The sequence below is a fragment of the Bos indicus x Bos taurus genome, chromosome 12 (genome assembly GCF_003369695.1).
Source record: "Bos indicus x Bos taurus breed Angus x Brahman F1 hybrid chromosome 12, Bos_hybrid_MaternalHap_v2.0, whole genome shotgun sequence".
Classification (NCBI taxonomy): Eukaryota; Metazoa; Chordata; class Mammalia; order Artiodactyla; family Bovidae; genus Bos; species Bos indicus x Bos taurus.
In genome coordinates this window covers 48,313,590-48,332,293 of record NC_040087.1, presented here as the reverse complement: position 1 = coordinate 48,332,293, position 18,704 = coordinate 48,313,590, and the positions used below count along the sequence as shown (strand labels likewise).

The window sequence follows — 18,704 nt, the reverse complement described above, 5'->3', positions numbered from 1 at the left end:
AAAACACAGAGCAGAAAGACCAACTAAGTGAAATAAGAAAAGTGAATTAAAATGCCATGGATTAATGTCTAAAGTCATCTTCTTTGTGCCTTCCAGATGCAAATGAGTTTGATGATCTCATTACTCACCATATGTGCCCACCACCAATTCACTTTATTATTAAGTGTTTTAAATCATCTCTTCCTAAAGTAGATTCAATTTTGAATAAATCAATTGGAGCTGGTTAGCTTGGGTATTGAGCAGTTGTAATGAATTGACAAAATGGAAATGTAGAAGAAAACAGTGGTCTGTGAAATCTCAGAAGACTCCTGGAGTTCAGAAATCTTGGCCAACTCTGGAGAGTTACATAACGTTAATGGAGGCTCAGTGTAAAATCCTACTTACTAATAGAAAATTTTATGAATTCTTTAATCACAAAAGCCTTGTGTTCTCTGAGGCATATGTCCTGTGAACACAAGACAATTGTAAATCTCTATTCTTGTTCTTTTTATAAATAAGGAAAGTAGTTTTAGTCATGATTCTTTAGAAAGGTGAAACCCTGGTTAATATTGTGATAATCTCAACAAACATTTATTTTAAATGGTATTTTAAATGAGTGAATTCCTCCTCTGCAGTTTCCAAGCAGAAACTCATATTGTAGAAGTGACATGTATGTTGTTGTATTTAAAATATTTTACTGAAAGAAAAGAAAATCCTATTAAATGTAATTTAGCTTAAAAAGTAACCAGAAAATTAAGAACATTTTCCTTCCATGTTATTCTATGGCCTTATACAAACCCCAAAATAATATATAATTAACTAATATTATATAGAGTAACAGAAATTTAATGATCATGACTTTTGTCCCATGAATGTTAATATTAGAATATAACCCAGAATGTAATTTTTAAAATAAAATGTGAAATAGACTTTTATCATTGAATCTTTTGCAAGCTGGGAACCACTGTAATCATTGCAAGCAGAGATCTGCACTTATTACCATCATCTTCATCAGTAAATATTACTTTTTACTGTGTACAAGGGTATATAGTCAATATGATTTCTCAAGGAGTAGACAGAATAAAAAGGGATGTAAAATAAGTATCAGTTCAGTTCAGTCACTCAGTTGTGTCCGACTCTTTTTGACCCCATGGACTGCAGCACACCAGGCTTCCTTGTCCATCACCAACTCCCGGAGCTTGCGCAATCTCATGTCCATTGAGTTAGTGATGCCATCCAACCGTCTCATCCTCTGTTGTCCCCTTCTCCTCCTGCCTTCAATCTTTCCCAGCATCAGGGTCTTTTCCAGTGAGTCAGTTATTCGCATCAGGTAGCCAAAGTACTGGAGTTTCAGCTTCAGCATCAGTCCTTCCAAGGAACATTCAGGACTGATTTCCTTTAGGATTGAATGGTTTGATCTCCTTGCAGTCCAAGGGATTCTCAAGAGTCATCTCCAACACCATAGTTCAAAAGCATCAGTTCTTTGGTGCTCAGCTTTCTTTATAGTCCAACTCTGACATCCATACATGAGCACTGGAAAATAAGTGTAGGCTTAAGTATAATTCAAAATGGAAAGTGCGAGAATGCCATAAAAATACATAAGTACAAAAATAAGAGCATTTTTTTTTAAAGGAAAGTTTACATTTTGTTAGAAAATGAACCAAAAGTTCATAAAGGAAAGTATTATTCTTTAGGAAGGGTGTAGAATTTTTTTGACTAAATTGTGCATAGACGGGAATAACCGTATGTATTAATAACTGGATTAAGGGACTTCAGAGATAGGACACATAAGAGTGCCAAATGAAAAATGAAATTGTAGCATGATTAGTGGGGGCTGCTGAACCTTTTTTGTTGAGGTGATGGGAAAAATTCAGTGCTTTCAAATAAGGACTGATTGAGAAATCTGTATTTCTCTAGACATCCTTCATTCACTTAATTACTAGAGAAATACCATAGAAGACAAATGTAATATGTAGCAGTACTTTGAGGAAGCTTATTGAGTTTATTAAAGAAAGAAAGGGACCTCCAAAGAACTGTGGGCTGAATGCAATAGCAATTAGTATCTGGTTGAATGAAGGGCACACCCATGAAATGATGAGAGCTCTCAGCCTGGTGACCAGGAGAATGATGGGTCTCCACTGAGGCTTGAAAGAAGAATAGGACTGGACTTTGAAATTACTTTTGGACATTGAGGGGGAGTAGAATGCTAGAAATATGAATAAAATGGGATTGAAGGCAGAGGAGCTAAATCTTTAGCTCTTTTAGAGCTGAGAACACAAGTTTAGTGTCCATCTCCACTGAGACAGTAACTGAAATTGTAGAAATTGTGGAATTACTGAGAAATAAAGATAGAAATGAGAGGGTGGATAATGAGATTTGAAGGGGTATCTAAAATTTAGGTATATGCAGAGAGAAGAGTTGAAGAAAGTAAGAGGGAGAGAGACTCAAAAGAATTAAACCGTCTACAGCAGAGTCAGCAAATGCTTTCTCCAAAAGGCCAGATGGTATTTTATGGCAAGCCATATGGTTTCCGTGACAACTACTCAAGTCTGTCATTGTAGCCCTAAAACAGCCAGAGATAAAATCATGAGTATGGTGGAATAAAACTTTATAAAATCAGGTGGCAAGACCCACAAACCTTAGTGTGCCTATCCCTGAAGTCAAGGGAGGGAGAGAGATTTAGCACATTATTGACCAGGGACATATTAATATATTTTTAAAGAGTGATACAGTTAACAATCACTGTGGAGAGTTGTTAAAGCTTCTGGTAGGGCATATCACTGGAGCTTAAAATTGATCAAGGGTTCATTATACAACTTATGATTGTCATTATCATTCACATTTTGCTCCGTTATGTTCTTGTCCCAACCTTGTATATATTAGAAACATCAAATTTTCAGAAATGATGCATCACAGAATTTTGAATGAAGAATTTTTGGGTGAATTTTATGTAGGTTACTTTCTGTTCTTGTCCAGGCGACATGTGTGCTAGTGTCTCAGAACATGATAGTTCTTCATACTATCGTTCTGATTCAGACAGTGTGAATATTAGACCAGCAAAGAGACAGAAACCTTAGTGTTTGATTCTGATACAGAAAGTGAAGTGAAACTCACGGTGCAGTGCTGGGGAATGCTTCTTTCACTTCTGCAGAAGAGTTGGACTGAAGGTAACATGTCAAGAAAGTTAGAAGACTTTACAGGTGTATCAGGTGTGACCATTGAATGTAATAGCCCTCAAAGTGTTAGTGAAATAAAAGAATTAATTTTTGGCTGGCCAAAAGAAAAATCACCAGCCACAGGTACTGCTTTCCCCCAAAATCCTTCAGTCAATATTAATTAAGAGGCTGGGAGTGAAAATGAGAAGATATAACCAATAATCTTGAAAGCTGCAGAGAGTTCCAGTGGTGCTATCACTTAGAAGAGGACCTTGCACTAGGGAATTATAATAACATTGTGAAGTTATTATTTAATATAATGGGGGAAAAAGACATTATTTTGTCAGATGTGCAGATAGCAATTTGGGGAAAATGAATAAATTGCATGTATATCAACACAGTACCCACATCACAGGATTTACATAATTGATTGGATTTTTAAATCTTCATTGGGGTTATATAGACAATGACACCTGCTCTATGTAGAGAAGTAGTCTCATTAGCAGTAACAAAAATTTAAAAAGTAAGACAACAGAGCATTGTGGAAACATCAGTAAGTAGAGTTAGACCCAGAAGAGCCAGATCTGATCCTGGAGTCCACTGACCTCTGAGTCAAGCTTTATTTACTTATGAATTTTTCTCTCATCATCTGTCTTGATATGCTAGAAAAATCAAGCCTATATTTGAGCAGCTGACATTCTGAACCAAATGACGTCAGCATATCAGTTGTACAAATGTACTATGAAGAGTGTGCGCCATAGCCCACATGTAATAAAGTCCTAAGTTTTGATTGACTACATGCAGCCATATCCAAAGGTCCATATAGTAAAAGCTGTGGTATTTCCAGGAGTCATGTATGGATGTGAGAGTTGTTCCATAAACAAGGCTGAGAGCCAGAGAATTGATACTTTACAACTGTGGTGCTGGAGAAGACTCTTGAGAGTCCCTTGGACTGCAGGGACATCAAACCAGTCAATCCTAAAGGAAATCAACCCTGAATATTCATTGGAAGGACTGATGCTGAAGCTCCAATACTTTGGCCACCTGATGTGAAGACCTGACTCATTGGGAAAGACTGATGCTGGCAAAGATTGAAGGCAGGAGAAGGGGGTGACAGAGGATGAGATGGTTGGATGATATCATTGACCTGATGGACATGAGTTTGAGCAAACTCCAGGAGACGGTGAAGGACAGGGAAGCCTGGCGTGCTGTGACAAATCAGCCCCCAATTGAGTAGACTGGCATGTGAAAGTGAAAGTCGCTCAGTTGTGTCCACCTCTTTGCAGCCCCATGGACTATACAGTCCATGAAGTTCTCCAGTCCGAGACTGGATAGCACTCTTTTATTTACTCACAGTTCCGTAAGACGAACATTTGAAATGGGTTTAGCTGGGCAGTTTTCATGCTAGTCACTCCTGTGAATGCCATCATCTAGTGGCTGGAATGTGTCCACACACTCTAGAACGACTTCAGGTCATCTAGCCAAGTCCACAGGTGCTGGGGGGAGCAGTCACACAAGGGCATGAATTCAAGGAGACAAGATTCATTGAAGTGATCTTCATGGCGACAGTGATCCTAGGTGGTGTTTGAAGGACTAAATAGGTTGAAAGAGTAAATAGGTTCAAGTTCAGGTGTTGGATTTCTGCAGTTGTCTTCCCAGGATTTCATGACATGGAGTAAATTTCACACCGTGTTCTCAGTACCTCTCTCTCAGGGATGACACTTTGTCCAGCAATAAGTTAGACCACCTACTGCTGTCTGATCCCTTTTTCATGTAAGAAGAATAAAATCTGAAATGTAGGTTCTTTTCAGATGCTTCTAGCATTCTTTTCAACGCTTTCAGTTGGTGCTATCTTACTCAGAGAGAGAGGTGTTTTGGGGTCTAATGCCCTGGTAACTTTTCCATTTTCTCTCCCATGGACACCTCAAAGAATTAGTGTTCCCTAAATGAGCTGAGAAACTCAAAGACTATTGGAGGTTAGGGAGGGTAGATACCCCTACCCCACATTTAATAAAAATAGAGTGGAATTATGCAACTATGTAGATTAGCTAATCATCTGACCTAATCAGCAATGCAGATTTTAAGAAGCTTTTCTAATTACTTCCTCAACTTGGCTGAAGGTATGGGTAAGAAGAGTTTCCCAGCATGATGGCAGCAGATGTATTTCATAATATTTATTGAAAATATTGGAAAGAGATCCTCAATTATAATGTTCCTGAAAAGTACATCAGAAAAGGCATTATATTTAACATATTTTAAGCTTTCATTAAGATATAAACATAGCATAATTTAGATGATCAACTCTCACACCAGTTATTTGGAATCTGTCACGCCGTGAGACTAACTTTCCGAGCCAAATTGGTTGCTGGTTAAGTGCCTGTCTCTTGCTTGAGTGATATGACTTCCCAAGTGATCTCTATTTGTCTTGATGAAAATGGGACCACCCAAAATATCCTCTTTTCTTTGGCTATTTGTTCATTTGATATCTTGGTCAAGGAGTCTTAGTGCATGGTGCTTCAAGAACTTTAAATGTTAAATTATTGATGTTTACAGGTATATGTAGGACCACACAATGAGTCTGATACTAAATTTCTTGACTAAATTTAGCAGTATGAGCAAGTGTTAAAGGAATCATTTTGTAGTGGGATTGCACAACAGGAGACTTATCTGTGAATTTCTGGTTGATCTGTCTGTATCATCCCTGTGTCTTGGGCTACTTGAGTGCTGGCTGGTCATCTTTACCTTCCTTTCTGTGAGCTGCTGAGTGGGGCTTCCCACTTGCCAATGTGGGAGACTTAAGAGATGGAGCTTCAATCCCTGGGTCAGAAAGATTCCCATGGAGAAGGGCATGGCAACTCACTCTAGTATTCTTGCCTGGGAAAAACCCCATGGACAGAGGAGCCTGGTGGGCTGCAGTTCATAGGTTCTCAAAGAATTGGACACGACTGAAGGGACTTAGCGTGCATGCACATTCATTTAATATAAAGCAGCCTGAGCCAGTTTCTATTGCCTGGAGCCAAAATAAATCTTAAATGATCTAATGCCTTCAGTGCCTTTGGAATGACCAAATGCCTAAGTAGCTGTGTGTTATTACGAGGTTGTGAAATTGGTTACTTTCCTCTACAAAGAGTTTCTCCAAGCCCCTCTGCTAGGGACTCTTCTCTAGAGATCAAATGGAAAAGAAACAGTCTTTGTCTTACCATGTGGTATAAAGACAGCATTCAAGAACTTAATGTGCATCATTGCATAATTTCTGGTGTTCGAGAAAGTGAGGGCTGTATTGGTGGAAGTGACCAGTGATGAGTCACATGACAATAATTGTTTTATTTGAGGCTAGACCCGGAAAAGATGGATAATCCTATGTGTGATTTGATTTCTTTGCTAGAGACTTTGAAACTAGGACATAGTTATGCATTTGAAAGTTATCAGATGTGATACCTTTCTGTCCAAACTCTTAAATATCTAGATCAAAGTTTCTCAGCCTGGTGCTGTTGATATTTTAGACTGGCTGTTTGTCTTGGGGCCATGGCTGTCCTGCATACTGTATTAGATCTAACAGTATCCTTTGCATCTGCCTACTGGGTACCAGTAGCGTCTCCCTTCCTTCAAGTTGGATGAATCACTGTGTCTCTAGACATTGTCAGATGTCACTTGGGGGGCAGATAAGTCCTCAGCAAAGGACTACTACTTTAGATTAGTTTTATTATTTTCTCTTTCATATAGCCAACATTTACTAAACTCTTCCATTATTCAAAGTATATTTTGATATGTTTATACTTGCAGAATGTATGTCAAGTATACTCCACCTTAGATTTCAACAGATATTAGCACCTTCATAACCAAGTTTAGTTAGAAATCTATCAAAACTCTCTATAGTTTTTCTAGTCATATAGTCAGTATTAGGTAAAATCGTAAGAAATTATCTTTTGTGGGTTAATAAAATGGGAAAAATCAGCATTTCCCTGCGACTCTACCTGATGTATGATGCACAGTAACAAAAACCAAAGAAGAAAAAAAGGAAACTGTAAATGTACCCAAATGTCATTGTAACCATGATTTTAAGTTCATTTTGCTTTTTCTTGCAAGCAGTAGTGGGTTTAGAAGTCTTATGTAGGCATGTTTGAAGAGCAGGATTCTTGTTGAAGCTGGCTGAGCATTGAAATCATACATTTTAGCAATGCAATTATGTAGCTAGCACAGTGCTTTCAATTTAGAAGGTGTGCTTCTTTGGTGCTTGAAGTGAGGGCTGATGGACTTCCTAGTTGGTGGTTGCTAAAGCTGTTCGTAAAGAGGAGGTGGAAGTGAAACCAGTTTTGAAAAATATGCATTAATATATTAAAGGTTGATGGTAACCTTCTCATTTGAAAGGATCTGGTGGTCCCTGTCAACAAGGGTCAGAACATTGGGCTATTTCTTGCCTCAGCAAGCATGCAGTGAAGGAGAATCTTACCTAGAAACGCTGTTTTGGAAAATGAGATCAGGATAATGATGAGGGGCACTGGCTAACACATGTAAATACAGTTAAAATGACAGGCTGCTAGTTCTGTTATTTTCCTGCTCTCAGATCTCCACTTAGAGCAACAGTGAACTATGAGACAAGGATTCACTGTGATATGAAAAATACCTACACCTTGATATTTCTCTTGTAAACCTTGTTCTTCTCTAAGCTTCTGATGAGAGCTATAAGCAAACAAATCCTCTCCCTCCTGCTCGCCACCTTCCAGGCAATGTTAGTATGCAACAAAATGGCAAGAACTCTGGCAGCAGAAGCAAGAAGAAGCCAGAAGGTAGAACAGTAACTCACAAGCTACCTAATCATCTTCTGACCACTCAGAAGTTGGTAATATTGTGGATTTTATACGTTCTATTTTGTAATCATCCCCTGAAACTACCGAGAGCTGATGGCGGTTTTATAAAACAAATGAACAAGGGAAAAGAGTCAGTGAGTGCTCAGTCCATAAAAATACATTGCTTTCACTAATTCCTGGGATTTCTAGAGGATGCCATGTGTGTGATATACACAGAAGAGACATTCCATGCTTGATGTTGGTCCAGGACAAGGTTAACTTTCTGCACACTAATTTTAATTCATTATATATGCCTTTTTTTCCCAGCACAAATGGACCCCCGAGGCCTATCTCCCAGACAAAGTAAAAGTGACAGTGATGATGATGACCTGCCAAATGTGACCTTAGATAGCGTTAATGAAACTGGATCTACGGCCCTTTCCATAGCCAGAGCAGTACAAGAGTAAGTATCACATTCTCAGGATGAAATAAGAATTGCCAAGGTGTTCAATGGATAATGGAAACAGCAGCATCTCCTTCCCCAGACCTGTCATTCTAGCTCTGACTGGGTACCTGTGTCAGCATCTTTCCATCCACCCTATGTTCTTTGGGAGGAGATCAGGGGAATCATAGAGTGTTTGACGTAGTTAAATATTTGCGTTTGAATAGAAATGAGACTTCTTTTTTAATACGTCCCACACCTTCCCAACCCTGAAAAGAAATATACAATATTTTTCATTCTTTTTGAATGTCACTATCTAATTATCATCTTTATCATTTTCATATAGAACAGTCAAGAGAAATAAAACCCAACAAGCATTATTATTTTGTGTTGGTAGGAAAAAATATAGGATAGATTTTTTGAAATTTAAAATTTTGAAGATAATATGTTACCTCTTTGAAAAACTCAAATCATATGTAATTTTTGAAGGGCTCTTTCTTGCTCCTTTAACTGCAACACAGGGTTAGATTTTAGCCCTCATTTATTGAATATAGCTGCTTTTCATCATTGTCAATTCTGTGTCTAGAATTGCACCCACGACTAGTCCATGTGTATTTTGTCTCTAGCATAATTTTTAATAACATAGTCTTAAAGAAGAGGAGGATCTAAATTAAGCCACTATTACTGCTGACATAAAAGTTCATTAACACTTTACTTAAAATAATCTTGGTTACCTCCCATGTATTAATTCTTTTTTCCCAAGTATTGACTAAATAGCTACTCTATTTCATGAATTAGGTCTTGAAATTAAAAAAAAAAAAAATTAGTGGCACATTTTAGAATTTAGAGCCTATATGTGGGTATTTGTGTGTGGTATAAAATAATATACCTAATAATAATAATATATAGGCACTAGGTGGTATATATTTACATTATATATGTATGCATATACACACAAATATATATAGTTGAGGAACCAGTATACTGCAAATCTAATGAAATTTGCAGTTAGATTTGGATTCAAATTTACGTTCAAGCTCTTAGTAGCCATGTGACGTCTGGCAAGTTGGCCACTCTGAGATGTTTCTTCATCTGTAATGAGAAAGACTGCTTACCTTACAGGACGACTGTGAGGGTGTGATATGGTTACATGGCGTGAAAATTGAATTGAAAAAATTTTGACAGATAAAAGCTTCAAGGGAGGGTAAAATGATTGTTAACAATAATAGTAATAGTGTATAGTATAGTGCCAACTAGGAAATATAAATATTGCAAATGTCATTATGCTGATATCACTAATGAAGACATTGAGGATCAGAGAAGTTCAGTGACTGGTCCAAGGTCATATTATAAGTGGTGATAAGACAAGGTTTAGAAGTTCTAATTCACAGAACAGGTCTTTTTCTATGAGTGCCCTGTAATGTCTGTTAACAATCATATTCTTCCACTTGAACATGTATAAAAACACTTTCTTCTCCTATTGTTTAAATAACTGGTTGTAGTAACCTAGTTTCTCTGTGTGGTGATCAGCACGGCAATTGTGGTTTTGTGGGAGCGAAATCTTAAGGTCAGGGATTCCATTTTCTCACCTGTAAAATTAGACAGACTGTTGAAAAGGTTCAATTCTGAGATGAATCATAAATTTCACAGACATTTTAATCACACTTGTTTTTCTGTGCCATATAATATATACATAATTTGTGTATACATATGTTATGGATATGCGTGTTTCTTTTATTTCAGATGTTAGGGTTTGGCAGTGTGATTACTAAAATCTAAGTTATGCTTATTCCATTTGGAGCTGATAGAGAAAATAATGGTACTAGCTTCTCAAATATAATCACTTTTTATGCTTCTAGTATTATGTGCTGATAATATAATAGTATATTTTAATGTGAAACTTTTAACAGCAGCCTCAGGAATTGGAGCTTCATTTTCAGCGTAACTTCTCTGATCTGCTTTGTGAAAACGTTTGGAAGCCACGATACTTTGTTCCTGCTGTGCATACGCCTGACTTTATTACTGTTACAAAAGTTGCATGTGTATCTAGGGAAATGCCAGATTCATTATTCATGTAAGTGTTTTCATTAAACGATTAGTAAAGAATACTGAGCTGTCACTTGGGAAGCCCTAGAATGCCAGGACCCATCAATAGTTAATTAAGCATCATTCAAGAAGGAATATGTTGTATGTAAAAACTGAGAAGTGGTAAGATACTGTGAGGTGAAGTGAAAAGAATCTTCTACAGAGACCTCTTAAATGTAGGTACATTTCAAAACTTATAACAATATGTTAAGGAAAATTTTAGGCTCAGACAAATAAGTATATAGTCCTTGTTAGAGAATTAAAAAAAAAAAAAAAACTGTCCTTAGGTTTACCCAGAGTTAACTTTCAGGGGACATGTGTTTCTGTTCTTCTCTTAATTTCTCTTTCATTTTTCATGTGTATCTGTTTCACTATTAATTTCTCTTTCCTCTTTTTGTGTTTGCCTTTGGATCATGATGCCATCTATTAACACAAAAGCTGGACAATGAACAAACAAGCAAAATTCCAGTATACTATGCTCGATACAATAATGTGTCCCTTCATAAGGGGACAGAACAGTGTTTCAGCATGGACCAGATGAGAGGATTTCAAAAGATATCTGTGCATAAGGAAAGTATCTTTCAGAACTTTCCTTAGAGTTAGGTGAGAAGGATATCTGTAGGTAGAGAGGGGATAAAATCAAGGGTTTATGTGCACTAGGGGCAGCACATTTTACAAGCCCTGGGCCACCAAAACACATTTGTCTCTCTAATTAAAGGCATGGTTTAGGAAGCGTTCTTACCTCACTGGCCACCAGGGTAGTGTCAAGAAAGAAAGGGGGAAGATGAGGTAGGAAGATATTAGGAGAGACTGATAAGCAGAGAGGGGTTAAACTTGTCTTGTCCTTCAAACAAGATGCTAACCCAAGAGATGACTCTCTCCAGCCTTATCTCTTCTTCGTCTCCTTTCACATTCAGGTTCATAGCCTTGCCTCTGTAGTCATCACCATAGTTGGATTTGGTGGCTCACTTTTTGACACTATATTCACATAGCATAAACCTTAATATGCTATTAAGTGCTGTTTTAAAATATTTGGTGTTATACATGTTACTGGTTTTTTAAATGAACACGCTAAGTCTTCAGTTTGATATTTTTCCTTTGATTTGAAATGCAGGAGTTGTTGGCCAAAGTTGCATCTCTCCTCACCCCAATATGTTTAGCTAATCTTGTCTTTAAAAAAGAACACTGGTTGGTGGCTTGAACAGCAACCTGAGTTCACTTCCATCAAATCGATTTTTATGGAGAGGCTCCTGAACTGTGCTTGAACTGTTCATTTCAACTATTTTCATTGGTTTGTTTGCTTCTCCTTTATCAGCTCAGCATCAGTGAATTCAGATAAGTGGGAAGAGCTGGCCATAGAGAGGCCCTTCTTGTATTTCAATTGTGGAGGCACTGTCTAAGCCAGACAGGTATCCAGTAATTGTGACAAAGCCAGCTTCCAGAAATTCATAGAACATCTGTTTTGCTTTGGGTTTTGTTTTTTTTTTTCTTCCTCTGATGCTGTAATAGGGTCATTACCCTTAGCTACTTGACAAACATAATTATGAAATAAATGTTTGGAAAAAGAGAAGTACAGGCGCATGATTAGAGCAAATTATTATAATTAACTCTAACCCTCAGCAAAACTATTTTTTAAATAGGTAAAATTTGGCCCTCTTACCCAGAGCCTCTAATTTCTGTACCCCTTTTTCTTCTTTCTAGTTTTAAACCTTCATACTCCTCACTTGGGGATGCTAGTAGAATAATCAACTTCCTTCAAACTAAAGTGTAAATGAATACGAATATCTGAAAGAGGGCCTTTCTCAGAGACTTTCTATTCAACCAGGAACAAGCCTTAAACTGAAAGAAAAAGATCTAGTCATGATACTTTCAGTAAGAGTGAAGTGGGAAAGGGTAGAACAGAGGGTGAGGAAAGCAAATGAAGATATTAAAGAGCTGGACTTGTTTTTTTCAGGGTCCGTTTTTGCAGAGTTGGTAAATGCATGTTATTTTTTTAACTCACAGGGTATCTGAATTCTCTACCCTGTTTGATCTTGATAATAACTCTCAAAGGTGGGGTGGGGGGGAGGGAAGCAACATAAATTAGTAGCAGTAGCAGCTTTTTGCTTTAGTTAGCATCCCTAAAATCTGCACCTGGTAAAAGGATATTCTTTTAAATGGCTCCTTGTCGATTACATTTAAGCTAATTAAAATATTTCTTTCTTCCCCCTGTTTTTATTATTGCTTGTGTCAAGTGCCCTTCTTCTTAAAGCAAAACAATTTGTAAATTCTGGAAATGAGTCATATATCTTTGTTACATTTTCACTTAGATGCTCTTTGAAAGAACAGATGTGGCGGCAAGTTACTTTCTTCAGATTCTGTTACTGGTTCAAACATCATGGTTCTTAATTTAGAAAGTTGCATCTGATGATCAAAGAAAAGTCAGAAATCTTGTAGGTTTTTGATGGGGATTGTGTGTTTCTCATTGTCCTTATTTTAAAATTCTTGATCTTTATTTCTCAATTTCCTTGTATCTAACTGGGTTAATGTATTTTAAATGATTGTAGAGAACAATCCTAGAGATAAGAGAAAGAAAAAGCTATTACTGAATGCCTCTGAGTGTGTGTGTGCTCAGTCATGTCTGATTCTTTGCGATCCCATGGACTGTAGTCCCCCAGGCTCCTCTGTCCATGGAATTTTCCAGGCGAGAATATTGGAGTGGGTTGCCATTTCCTTCTCTAGGGGATCTTTCCTACCCAGGGATGGAACCCGCATCTCTAACATCTCCTGCATTGGCAGGCAGATTCTTTACCACTAAGCCTCCTGGGAAGCCACTGGCTGCCTAGTTTTAGGCAGATTCTATGAAAACTCATACGGTTTCATTTAATTTGCCCTATGCTCCCTTTTTTAATGCACAAATAAAGAAAAGGAAGCCCAGAGAGGTTTAGTTTGTCTCCAGAGGTCCTGCAGCTGGTAATTTGCAGAGCTCATTTTGAAATCAAAGTTTATCTGACTATAAACCCAGATTACTTTATGAAGACAGCTCCTGTTTTTATGCTGTGGCTTTAAAATCTAAACCGTAGCTATCTAAAATTAACACAGTTTTTTTGAGCCTTGAATCCCAATAAGAATACAACTTTTATGAAATAATTTCTGATTTTTATTTCATTTTTAAACTCACTGTTACTTTAAATGTAATCTGATGTAAGGGGAGGTGGGAAATCCCTGGTGGCTCAGACGGTAAAGAATCTTCCTACAGTGTAGGAGACTCAGGTTCAATCTCTGGATAAGGAACATCCCCGGGAGAAGGGAATGGTTACCAACTCCAGTATTCTTGTCTGGAGAATTCGATGGACAGAGGAGTCTGGAGGGCTATAGTCCATGGGGTTCACAGAGAATCAGGCATGACTGAGCAACTAGCACTTAAGGGGGAGATAATTCAATCAAATGCCTTCTCAGAAATGATTCTTAAAAAGGTATTCCACTTTGTGAATCACACATAACATTATGTAAAGAAATAAATATATTAGAGTGTTATTTATATAACACTGTTGCTATTATTTTAATAAATTATTTCAGTATAAACACATGTGCTGACATTTCCAAAATGAACATCCTTTTTAGAATTGCTTTCTGTCAGTCTATAAAAGGAGAAGTTTGTTCAAGGGCTGAGATGGTACTGTGTCATCCAGTTTTGCTTCTTCAACTGAAGAATTTGAAGTCATTGGGCCATGCCTTTTCTGTTATCTGCTGATTAGAACGAACCCAACTGAGCTGACTGTGCCCAGAGACTAGCCACAGAGCTCAGTATGTCAAATAATTTCAGTTCTTTTGTTTTAAATATTTCCCAAATTCTTGTCTCATTATACAAATCTATATTTTTATTTAATAAGCCTATTGTGTTTGTGTGTGTGCATGATAAGTTGCTTCCGTCACGTCTGACTCTGCAGCTCTGTGGACTATAGCCCGCCCAGGAATTCAACCCGCGTCTCCGGCATTGGCAGGGTGTTTCTTCACCACTAGTGCCACCTGGGAAGCCCATAATGTGTTTGGAACACTTTCAAAGTCCCACATCATGTCTTAGCAGAGAAATAGCTTTGGTTCAGTTCTGTAGGTGAAAGCTAGCTCTCTAACAGACTAATGATAGACATCACGGCTGATGAGGCTGCTGCTGATGGGTAAATCTGAGAGGCATTCACTGTCTTGCCAAGGAAATAAACACTTTTATGTTGCTCTTCTTCTAAGGTAGGTCAAAAAAGCTCCTGATTTTTTTGTGAATGAATATAGATAAACTCTAAAGTGTGCACTTAGCCTTCATCAACCCAACATTCTCGCAAGAAATTTTTTAAAAAATTTAAAAAAAAAATTTTTTTTTAAATTTTTAAAAAAAATTTTTAATTTTTAAAATTTAAAAAAAAAAAAAAAAATAATGATCATTGAGTAACTCAATCCCTGGTTGTTTAATAGCAAAATGAAACCTGTACTCTTATACCAACACTTTTATCTGCTTTGATGAGATCCTGTTGGTCCCTCTTTCATAAAAAAAAAAGTGTGATGAGTTTTTATAATAATTTGGTGATAAGTTTTTATAATAATTTGATATTTGAGCTCTTTTGTGAATTAACAAATTAAGTCATGTCTTCATTTGGTGAATAATTAATTCATTTATTCAACCCTGAGTTACCTGTTGGAGATACAGGATGACTGATTCACAGTACCTTATCATGAGGAGCTCAGAATAAACCTACATGAGGCAAATTAAAGCCCAAAGGGATGAAAGCAAGAAGGAGGAAAGGAAAGGACACGTAGCTCATCCAGAGTAGAGCAGAGACATGTGATAGGGTTGCACAAGTTCAGTGACTGTCGTGGAGCTGAGTGTGATGAAGAGCTGGGACGTGAAGCTGCTTTGGGAGGTCTGTAGGGACCTGATCAGGAATGATGACTTTATTCTGTAAACAGTGGAGAGACATCAATAGATTTTAAATGGGAATGGCATCATCAACTTTGTGTCTTACACATTTCAGTCTCAAGAAAGCTCAGTATGGTGGTCAAGGTTGAACACTGTGTATCCCAAAGGGTGCCATTTCTATGAATGGTGCTGCCTCGCTGCCCAGCTGCCCACAGCTTCCACAGTTAGACACAGGAGCTTGTGGTGTAAAGATACATATAAACAGCTTTATATATCTGCATGTATGTACATATGTGTATATGTATAGACACCCCTGTGTCCATTCACATGAAACTCTCCTAAATATTGAGCTGTTCAGAGGATGGATAACATGTCCTCCTTGTATCTCCAGGGCTGGTAGCACAGTGCCTGCCTGGCAAGGGACTTTTTTATACACTAGAACAGCATTGAATAAAACAGACAAATCACTGATTTTGTGGTGCTTATATTCTAGTGGAGGAAGTGAGAGAACACAAAGAGAAAGTGAATAACACCTCTGAAGAGAGCTTCACTGGTGGCTCAGTGGTAAAGCATCCGCCTGCCAATGCAGGAGATGTGGGTTAAATCCCTGGGTTGGAAAGATCCTTTAGAGAAGGAAATGGCACCCACTCCAGTAATCTTGCCTTGGAAATCATGTGGACAGAGGAGTGTGGCAGGTTACCATCCATGAGATCATGAAGAGTTGGATATGGCTGAGCAGGTGCACACAAGTGCACACAACATGCACACGCCTCTGAAGAAGGGAAGTGCTATGGAAGTAAGGGAAACAGGTATGGTACTGGGTAAGGTGGAGGTGGTACACAGCATTTATAATTTCATAGAAGGCATTTGCAGAATTCTGATCAGGTTATGTGTTCAGTTCAGTCGCTCAGTTGTGTCCAACTCTTTGTGACCCCATGAATCGCAGCACGCCAGGCCACCCTGTCCATCACCAACTCCTGGAGTTCACTCAGACTCACATCCATCGAGTCAGTGATGCCATCCAGCCATCTCATCCTCTGTTGTCCCCTTCTCCTCCTGCCCCCAGTCCCTCCCAGCATCAGAGTCTTTTCCAATGAGTCAGCTCTTCGAATGAGGTGGCCAAAGTACTGGAGTTTCAGCTTCAGCATCATTCCCTCCAAAGAAATCCCAGGGCTGATCTCCTTCAGAATGGACTGGTTGGATCTCCTTGCAGTCCAAGGGACTCTCAAGAGTCTTCTCCAATACCACACTTCAAAAGCATCGATTCTTCGGCGCTCAGCCTTCTTCACAGTCCAACTCTCGAATCCATACATGACCACAGGAAAAACCATAGCCTTGACTAGATTGACCTTTGTTGGCAAAGTAATGTCTCTGCTTTTGAATATGCTATCTAGGTTGGTCATAACTTTGCTTCCAAGGAGTAAGCGTCTTTTAATTTCATGGCTGCAGTCACCATCTGTAGTGATTCTGGAGCCCCAAAAAATAAAGTCTGACACTGTTTCCCCATCTATTTCCCATGAAGTGATGGGATCGGATGCCATTATCTTCGTTTTCTGAATGTTGAGCTTTAAGCCAACTTTTTCACTCTCCACTTTCACTTTCATCAAGAGGCTTTTTAGTTCCTCTTCACTTTCTGCCATAAGGATGGTGTCATCTGCGTATCTGAGGTTATTGATATTTCTCCTGGCAATCTTGATTCCAGCTTGTGTTTCTTCCAGTCCAGCATTTCTCATGATGTACTCTGCATAGAAGTTAAATAAGCAGGGTGACAATATACAACCTTGACGTACTCCTTTTCCTATTTGGAACCAGTCTGTTGTTCCATGTCCAGTTCTAACTGTTGCTTCCTGACCTGCATACAGATTTCTCAATAGGCAGATCAGGTGGTCTGGTATTTCCATCTCTTTCAGAATTTTCCACAGTTTCTTGTGATCCACACAGTCAAAGGCTTTGGCATAGTCAATAAAGCAGAAATTGATGTTTTTCTGGAACTCTCTTGCTTTTTCCATGATCCAGCGGATGTTGGCAATTTGATCTCTGGTTCCTCTGCCTTTTCTAAAACCAGCTTGAACCTTAGGAGAGCCCTAAAGAGATATGAGGTCAATTCACTAGGTTATCTGAAGGAACAGCCCTCCAGGCAGAGGAAATAAGTGAACAGATTCTAAGGCAGGAGTATTCTGGAGTACAGTAAACAGATTCACTGACCAACTAGAGAACATGAGTTAAATTCCTTAATTTTGCAGAAGAAACTGAGCTCTGTAGATGCTAACTGTTCTAGCATCACTTCCCTAGGATGAGGGAGCCAGGACTGAATCTCTAGTATCTACTCATACTTGCCCTCTGTGCTGTGATTAAAGTTCTTTTTTTTTTCCAAAGGAATCTACAGTTATTTAACCAAAACGGGAGTCCATAAACAAAAATACAAAACAATTTTTATTTCAAAAAACTTCATTACTTTCAAGTTACTTCTTTTTGGCTGGGTTCTTCCAATCTAATTTTGTATCCCTGATGAGTCAAAAATATTTATTATCCTAGAGAGTTTTTAAAAGATATATTGTTACTATATCATCTAGGAACCATTAGCACTTTTTCCCTAGAAGTTATGCAGCTGTTGTTTCAAGTGAGAACTTACCCTAAGAATTTTTATGTATGAATCTTTTTGATCACTCAAAAGTAAGATAAAGTACAAGGCACCAGAATCCCCTGGCAGCCCAGTGGTTAGGACTCTCTGGTTTTTTCATGGAAGAGGCCCAGGTTCAATCCCTGGTCAAGGAACTGAGATCCTATAAGCCGTGTGATGCGGTCAAAAAAAAAGAGAGAGAAAGAGAATGCAGGTAATGCAGTTTCTTCTAGAAATGCCAGAAAGTACAAAAACCAATGAGCAAAACAACAAGAAAAATAGCAAAGAAAATAAAAGGCATCATATATGGAAGCTTCTACACAGATGTTGCTGTTACGAGACTGATGTATATCCTATATCTGTGGCAGGCATTTGATACTCCATGTGTAAATGCTAAGCAATGAGTTTAACCTTCCCCCATCCCAACTGAACTGAACATCATCTTTTGGTATATACTACAGATACAAACAGATTATTTGTTTAGCTTTTGTAACCACTTGGAATTATTGTTAACTGTTGATTAGTTTTTTAAACTCTCATGCCGCATTCTAATGTGAATTTATTACTTCTAGGTAATCAACTTTAAAATATATAGAAATCAAGCTTTTTAAAGCCAAACCTTTTGTTTTTATAATTTTTGAAGTTAGAGATTCCAAAGTTATATCATAGATAGAATGAGTCAGCCACTTTTATTTGAGAGTGGCTGTTTATTTTGGCTAGTAATTGCTGAAATGACTCATAATTTAAA

The 18,704-nt window shown here is 38.0% G+C and overlaps 1 protein-coding gene across 9 annotated transcripts in view; it reads left to right on the top strand.

Annotated features, from left to right (window-relative positions):
* Positions 1-18,704, top strand: part of KLF12 (Kruppel like factor 12) — a 532,835-nt gene that overhangs the window by 377,501 nt on the left and 136,630 nt on the right. For all 9 annotated transcript variants that reach the window (XM_027557687.1, XM_027557686.1, XM_027557684.1 and 6 more), the window contains one exon: positions 8,249-8,384. In XM_027557687.1, coding sequence (XP_027413488.1) covers positions 8,249-8,384 — 136 coding nt within the window. The remainder of the gene's footprint in view (positions 1-8,248; positions 8,385-18,704) is intronic.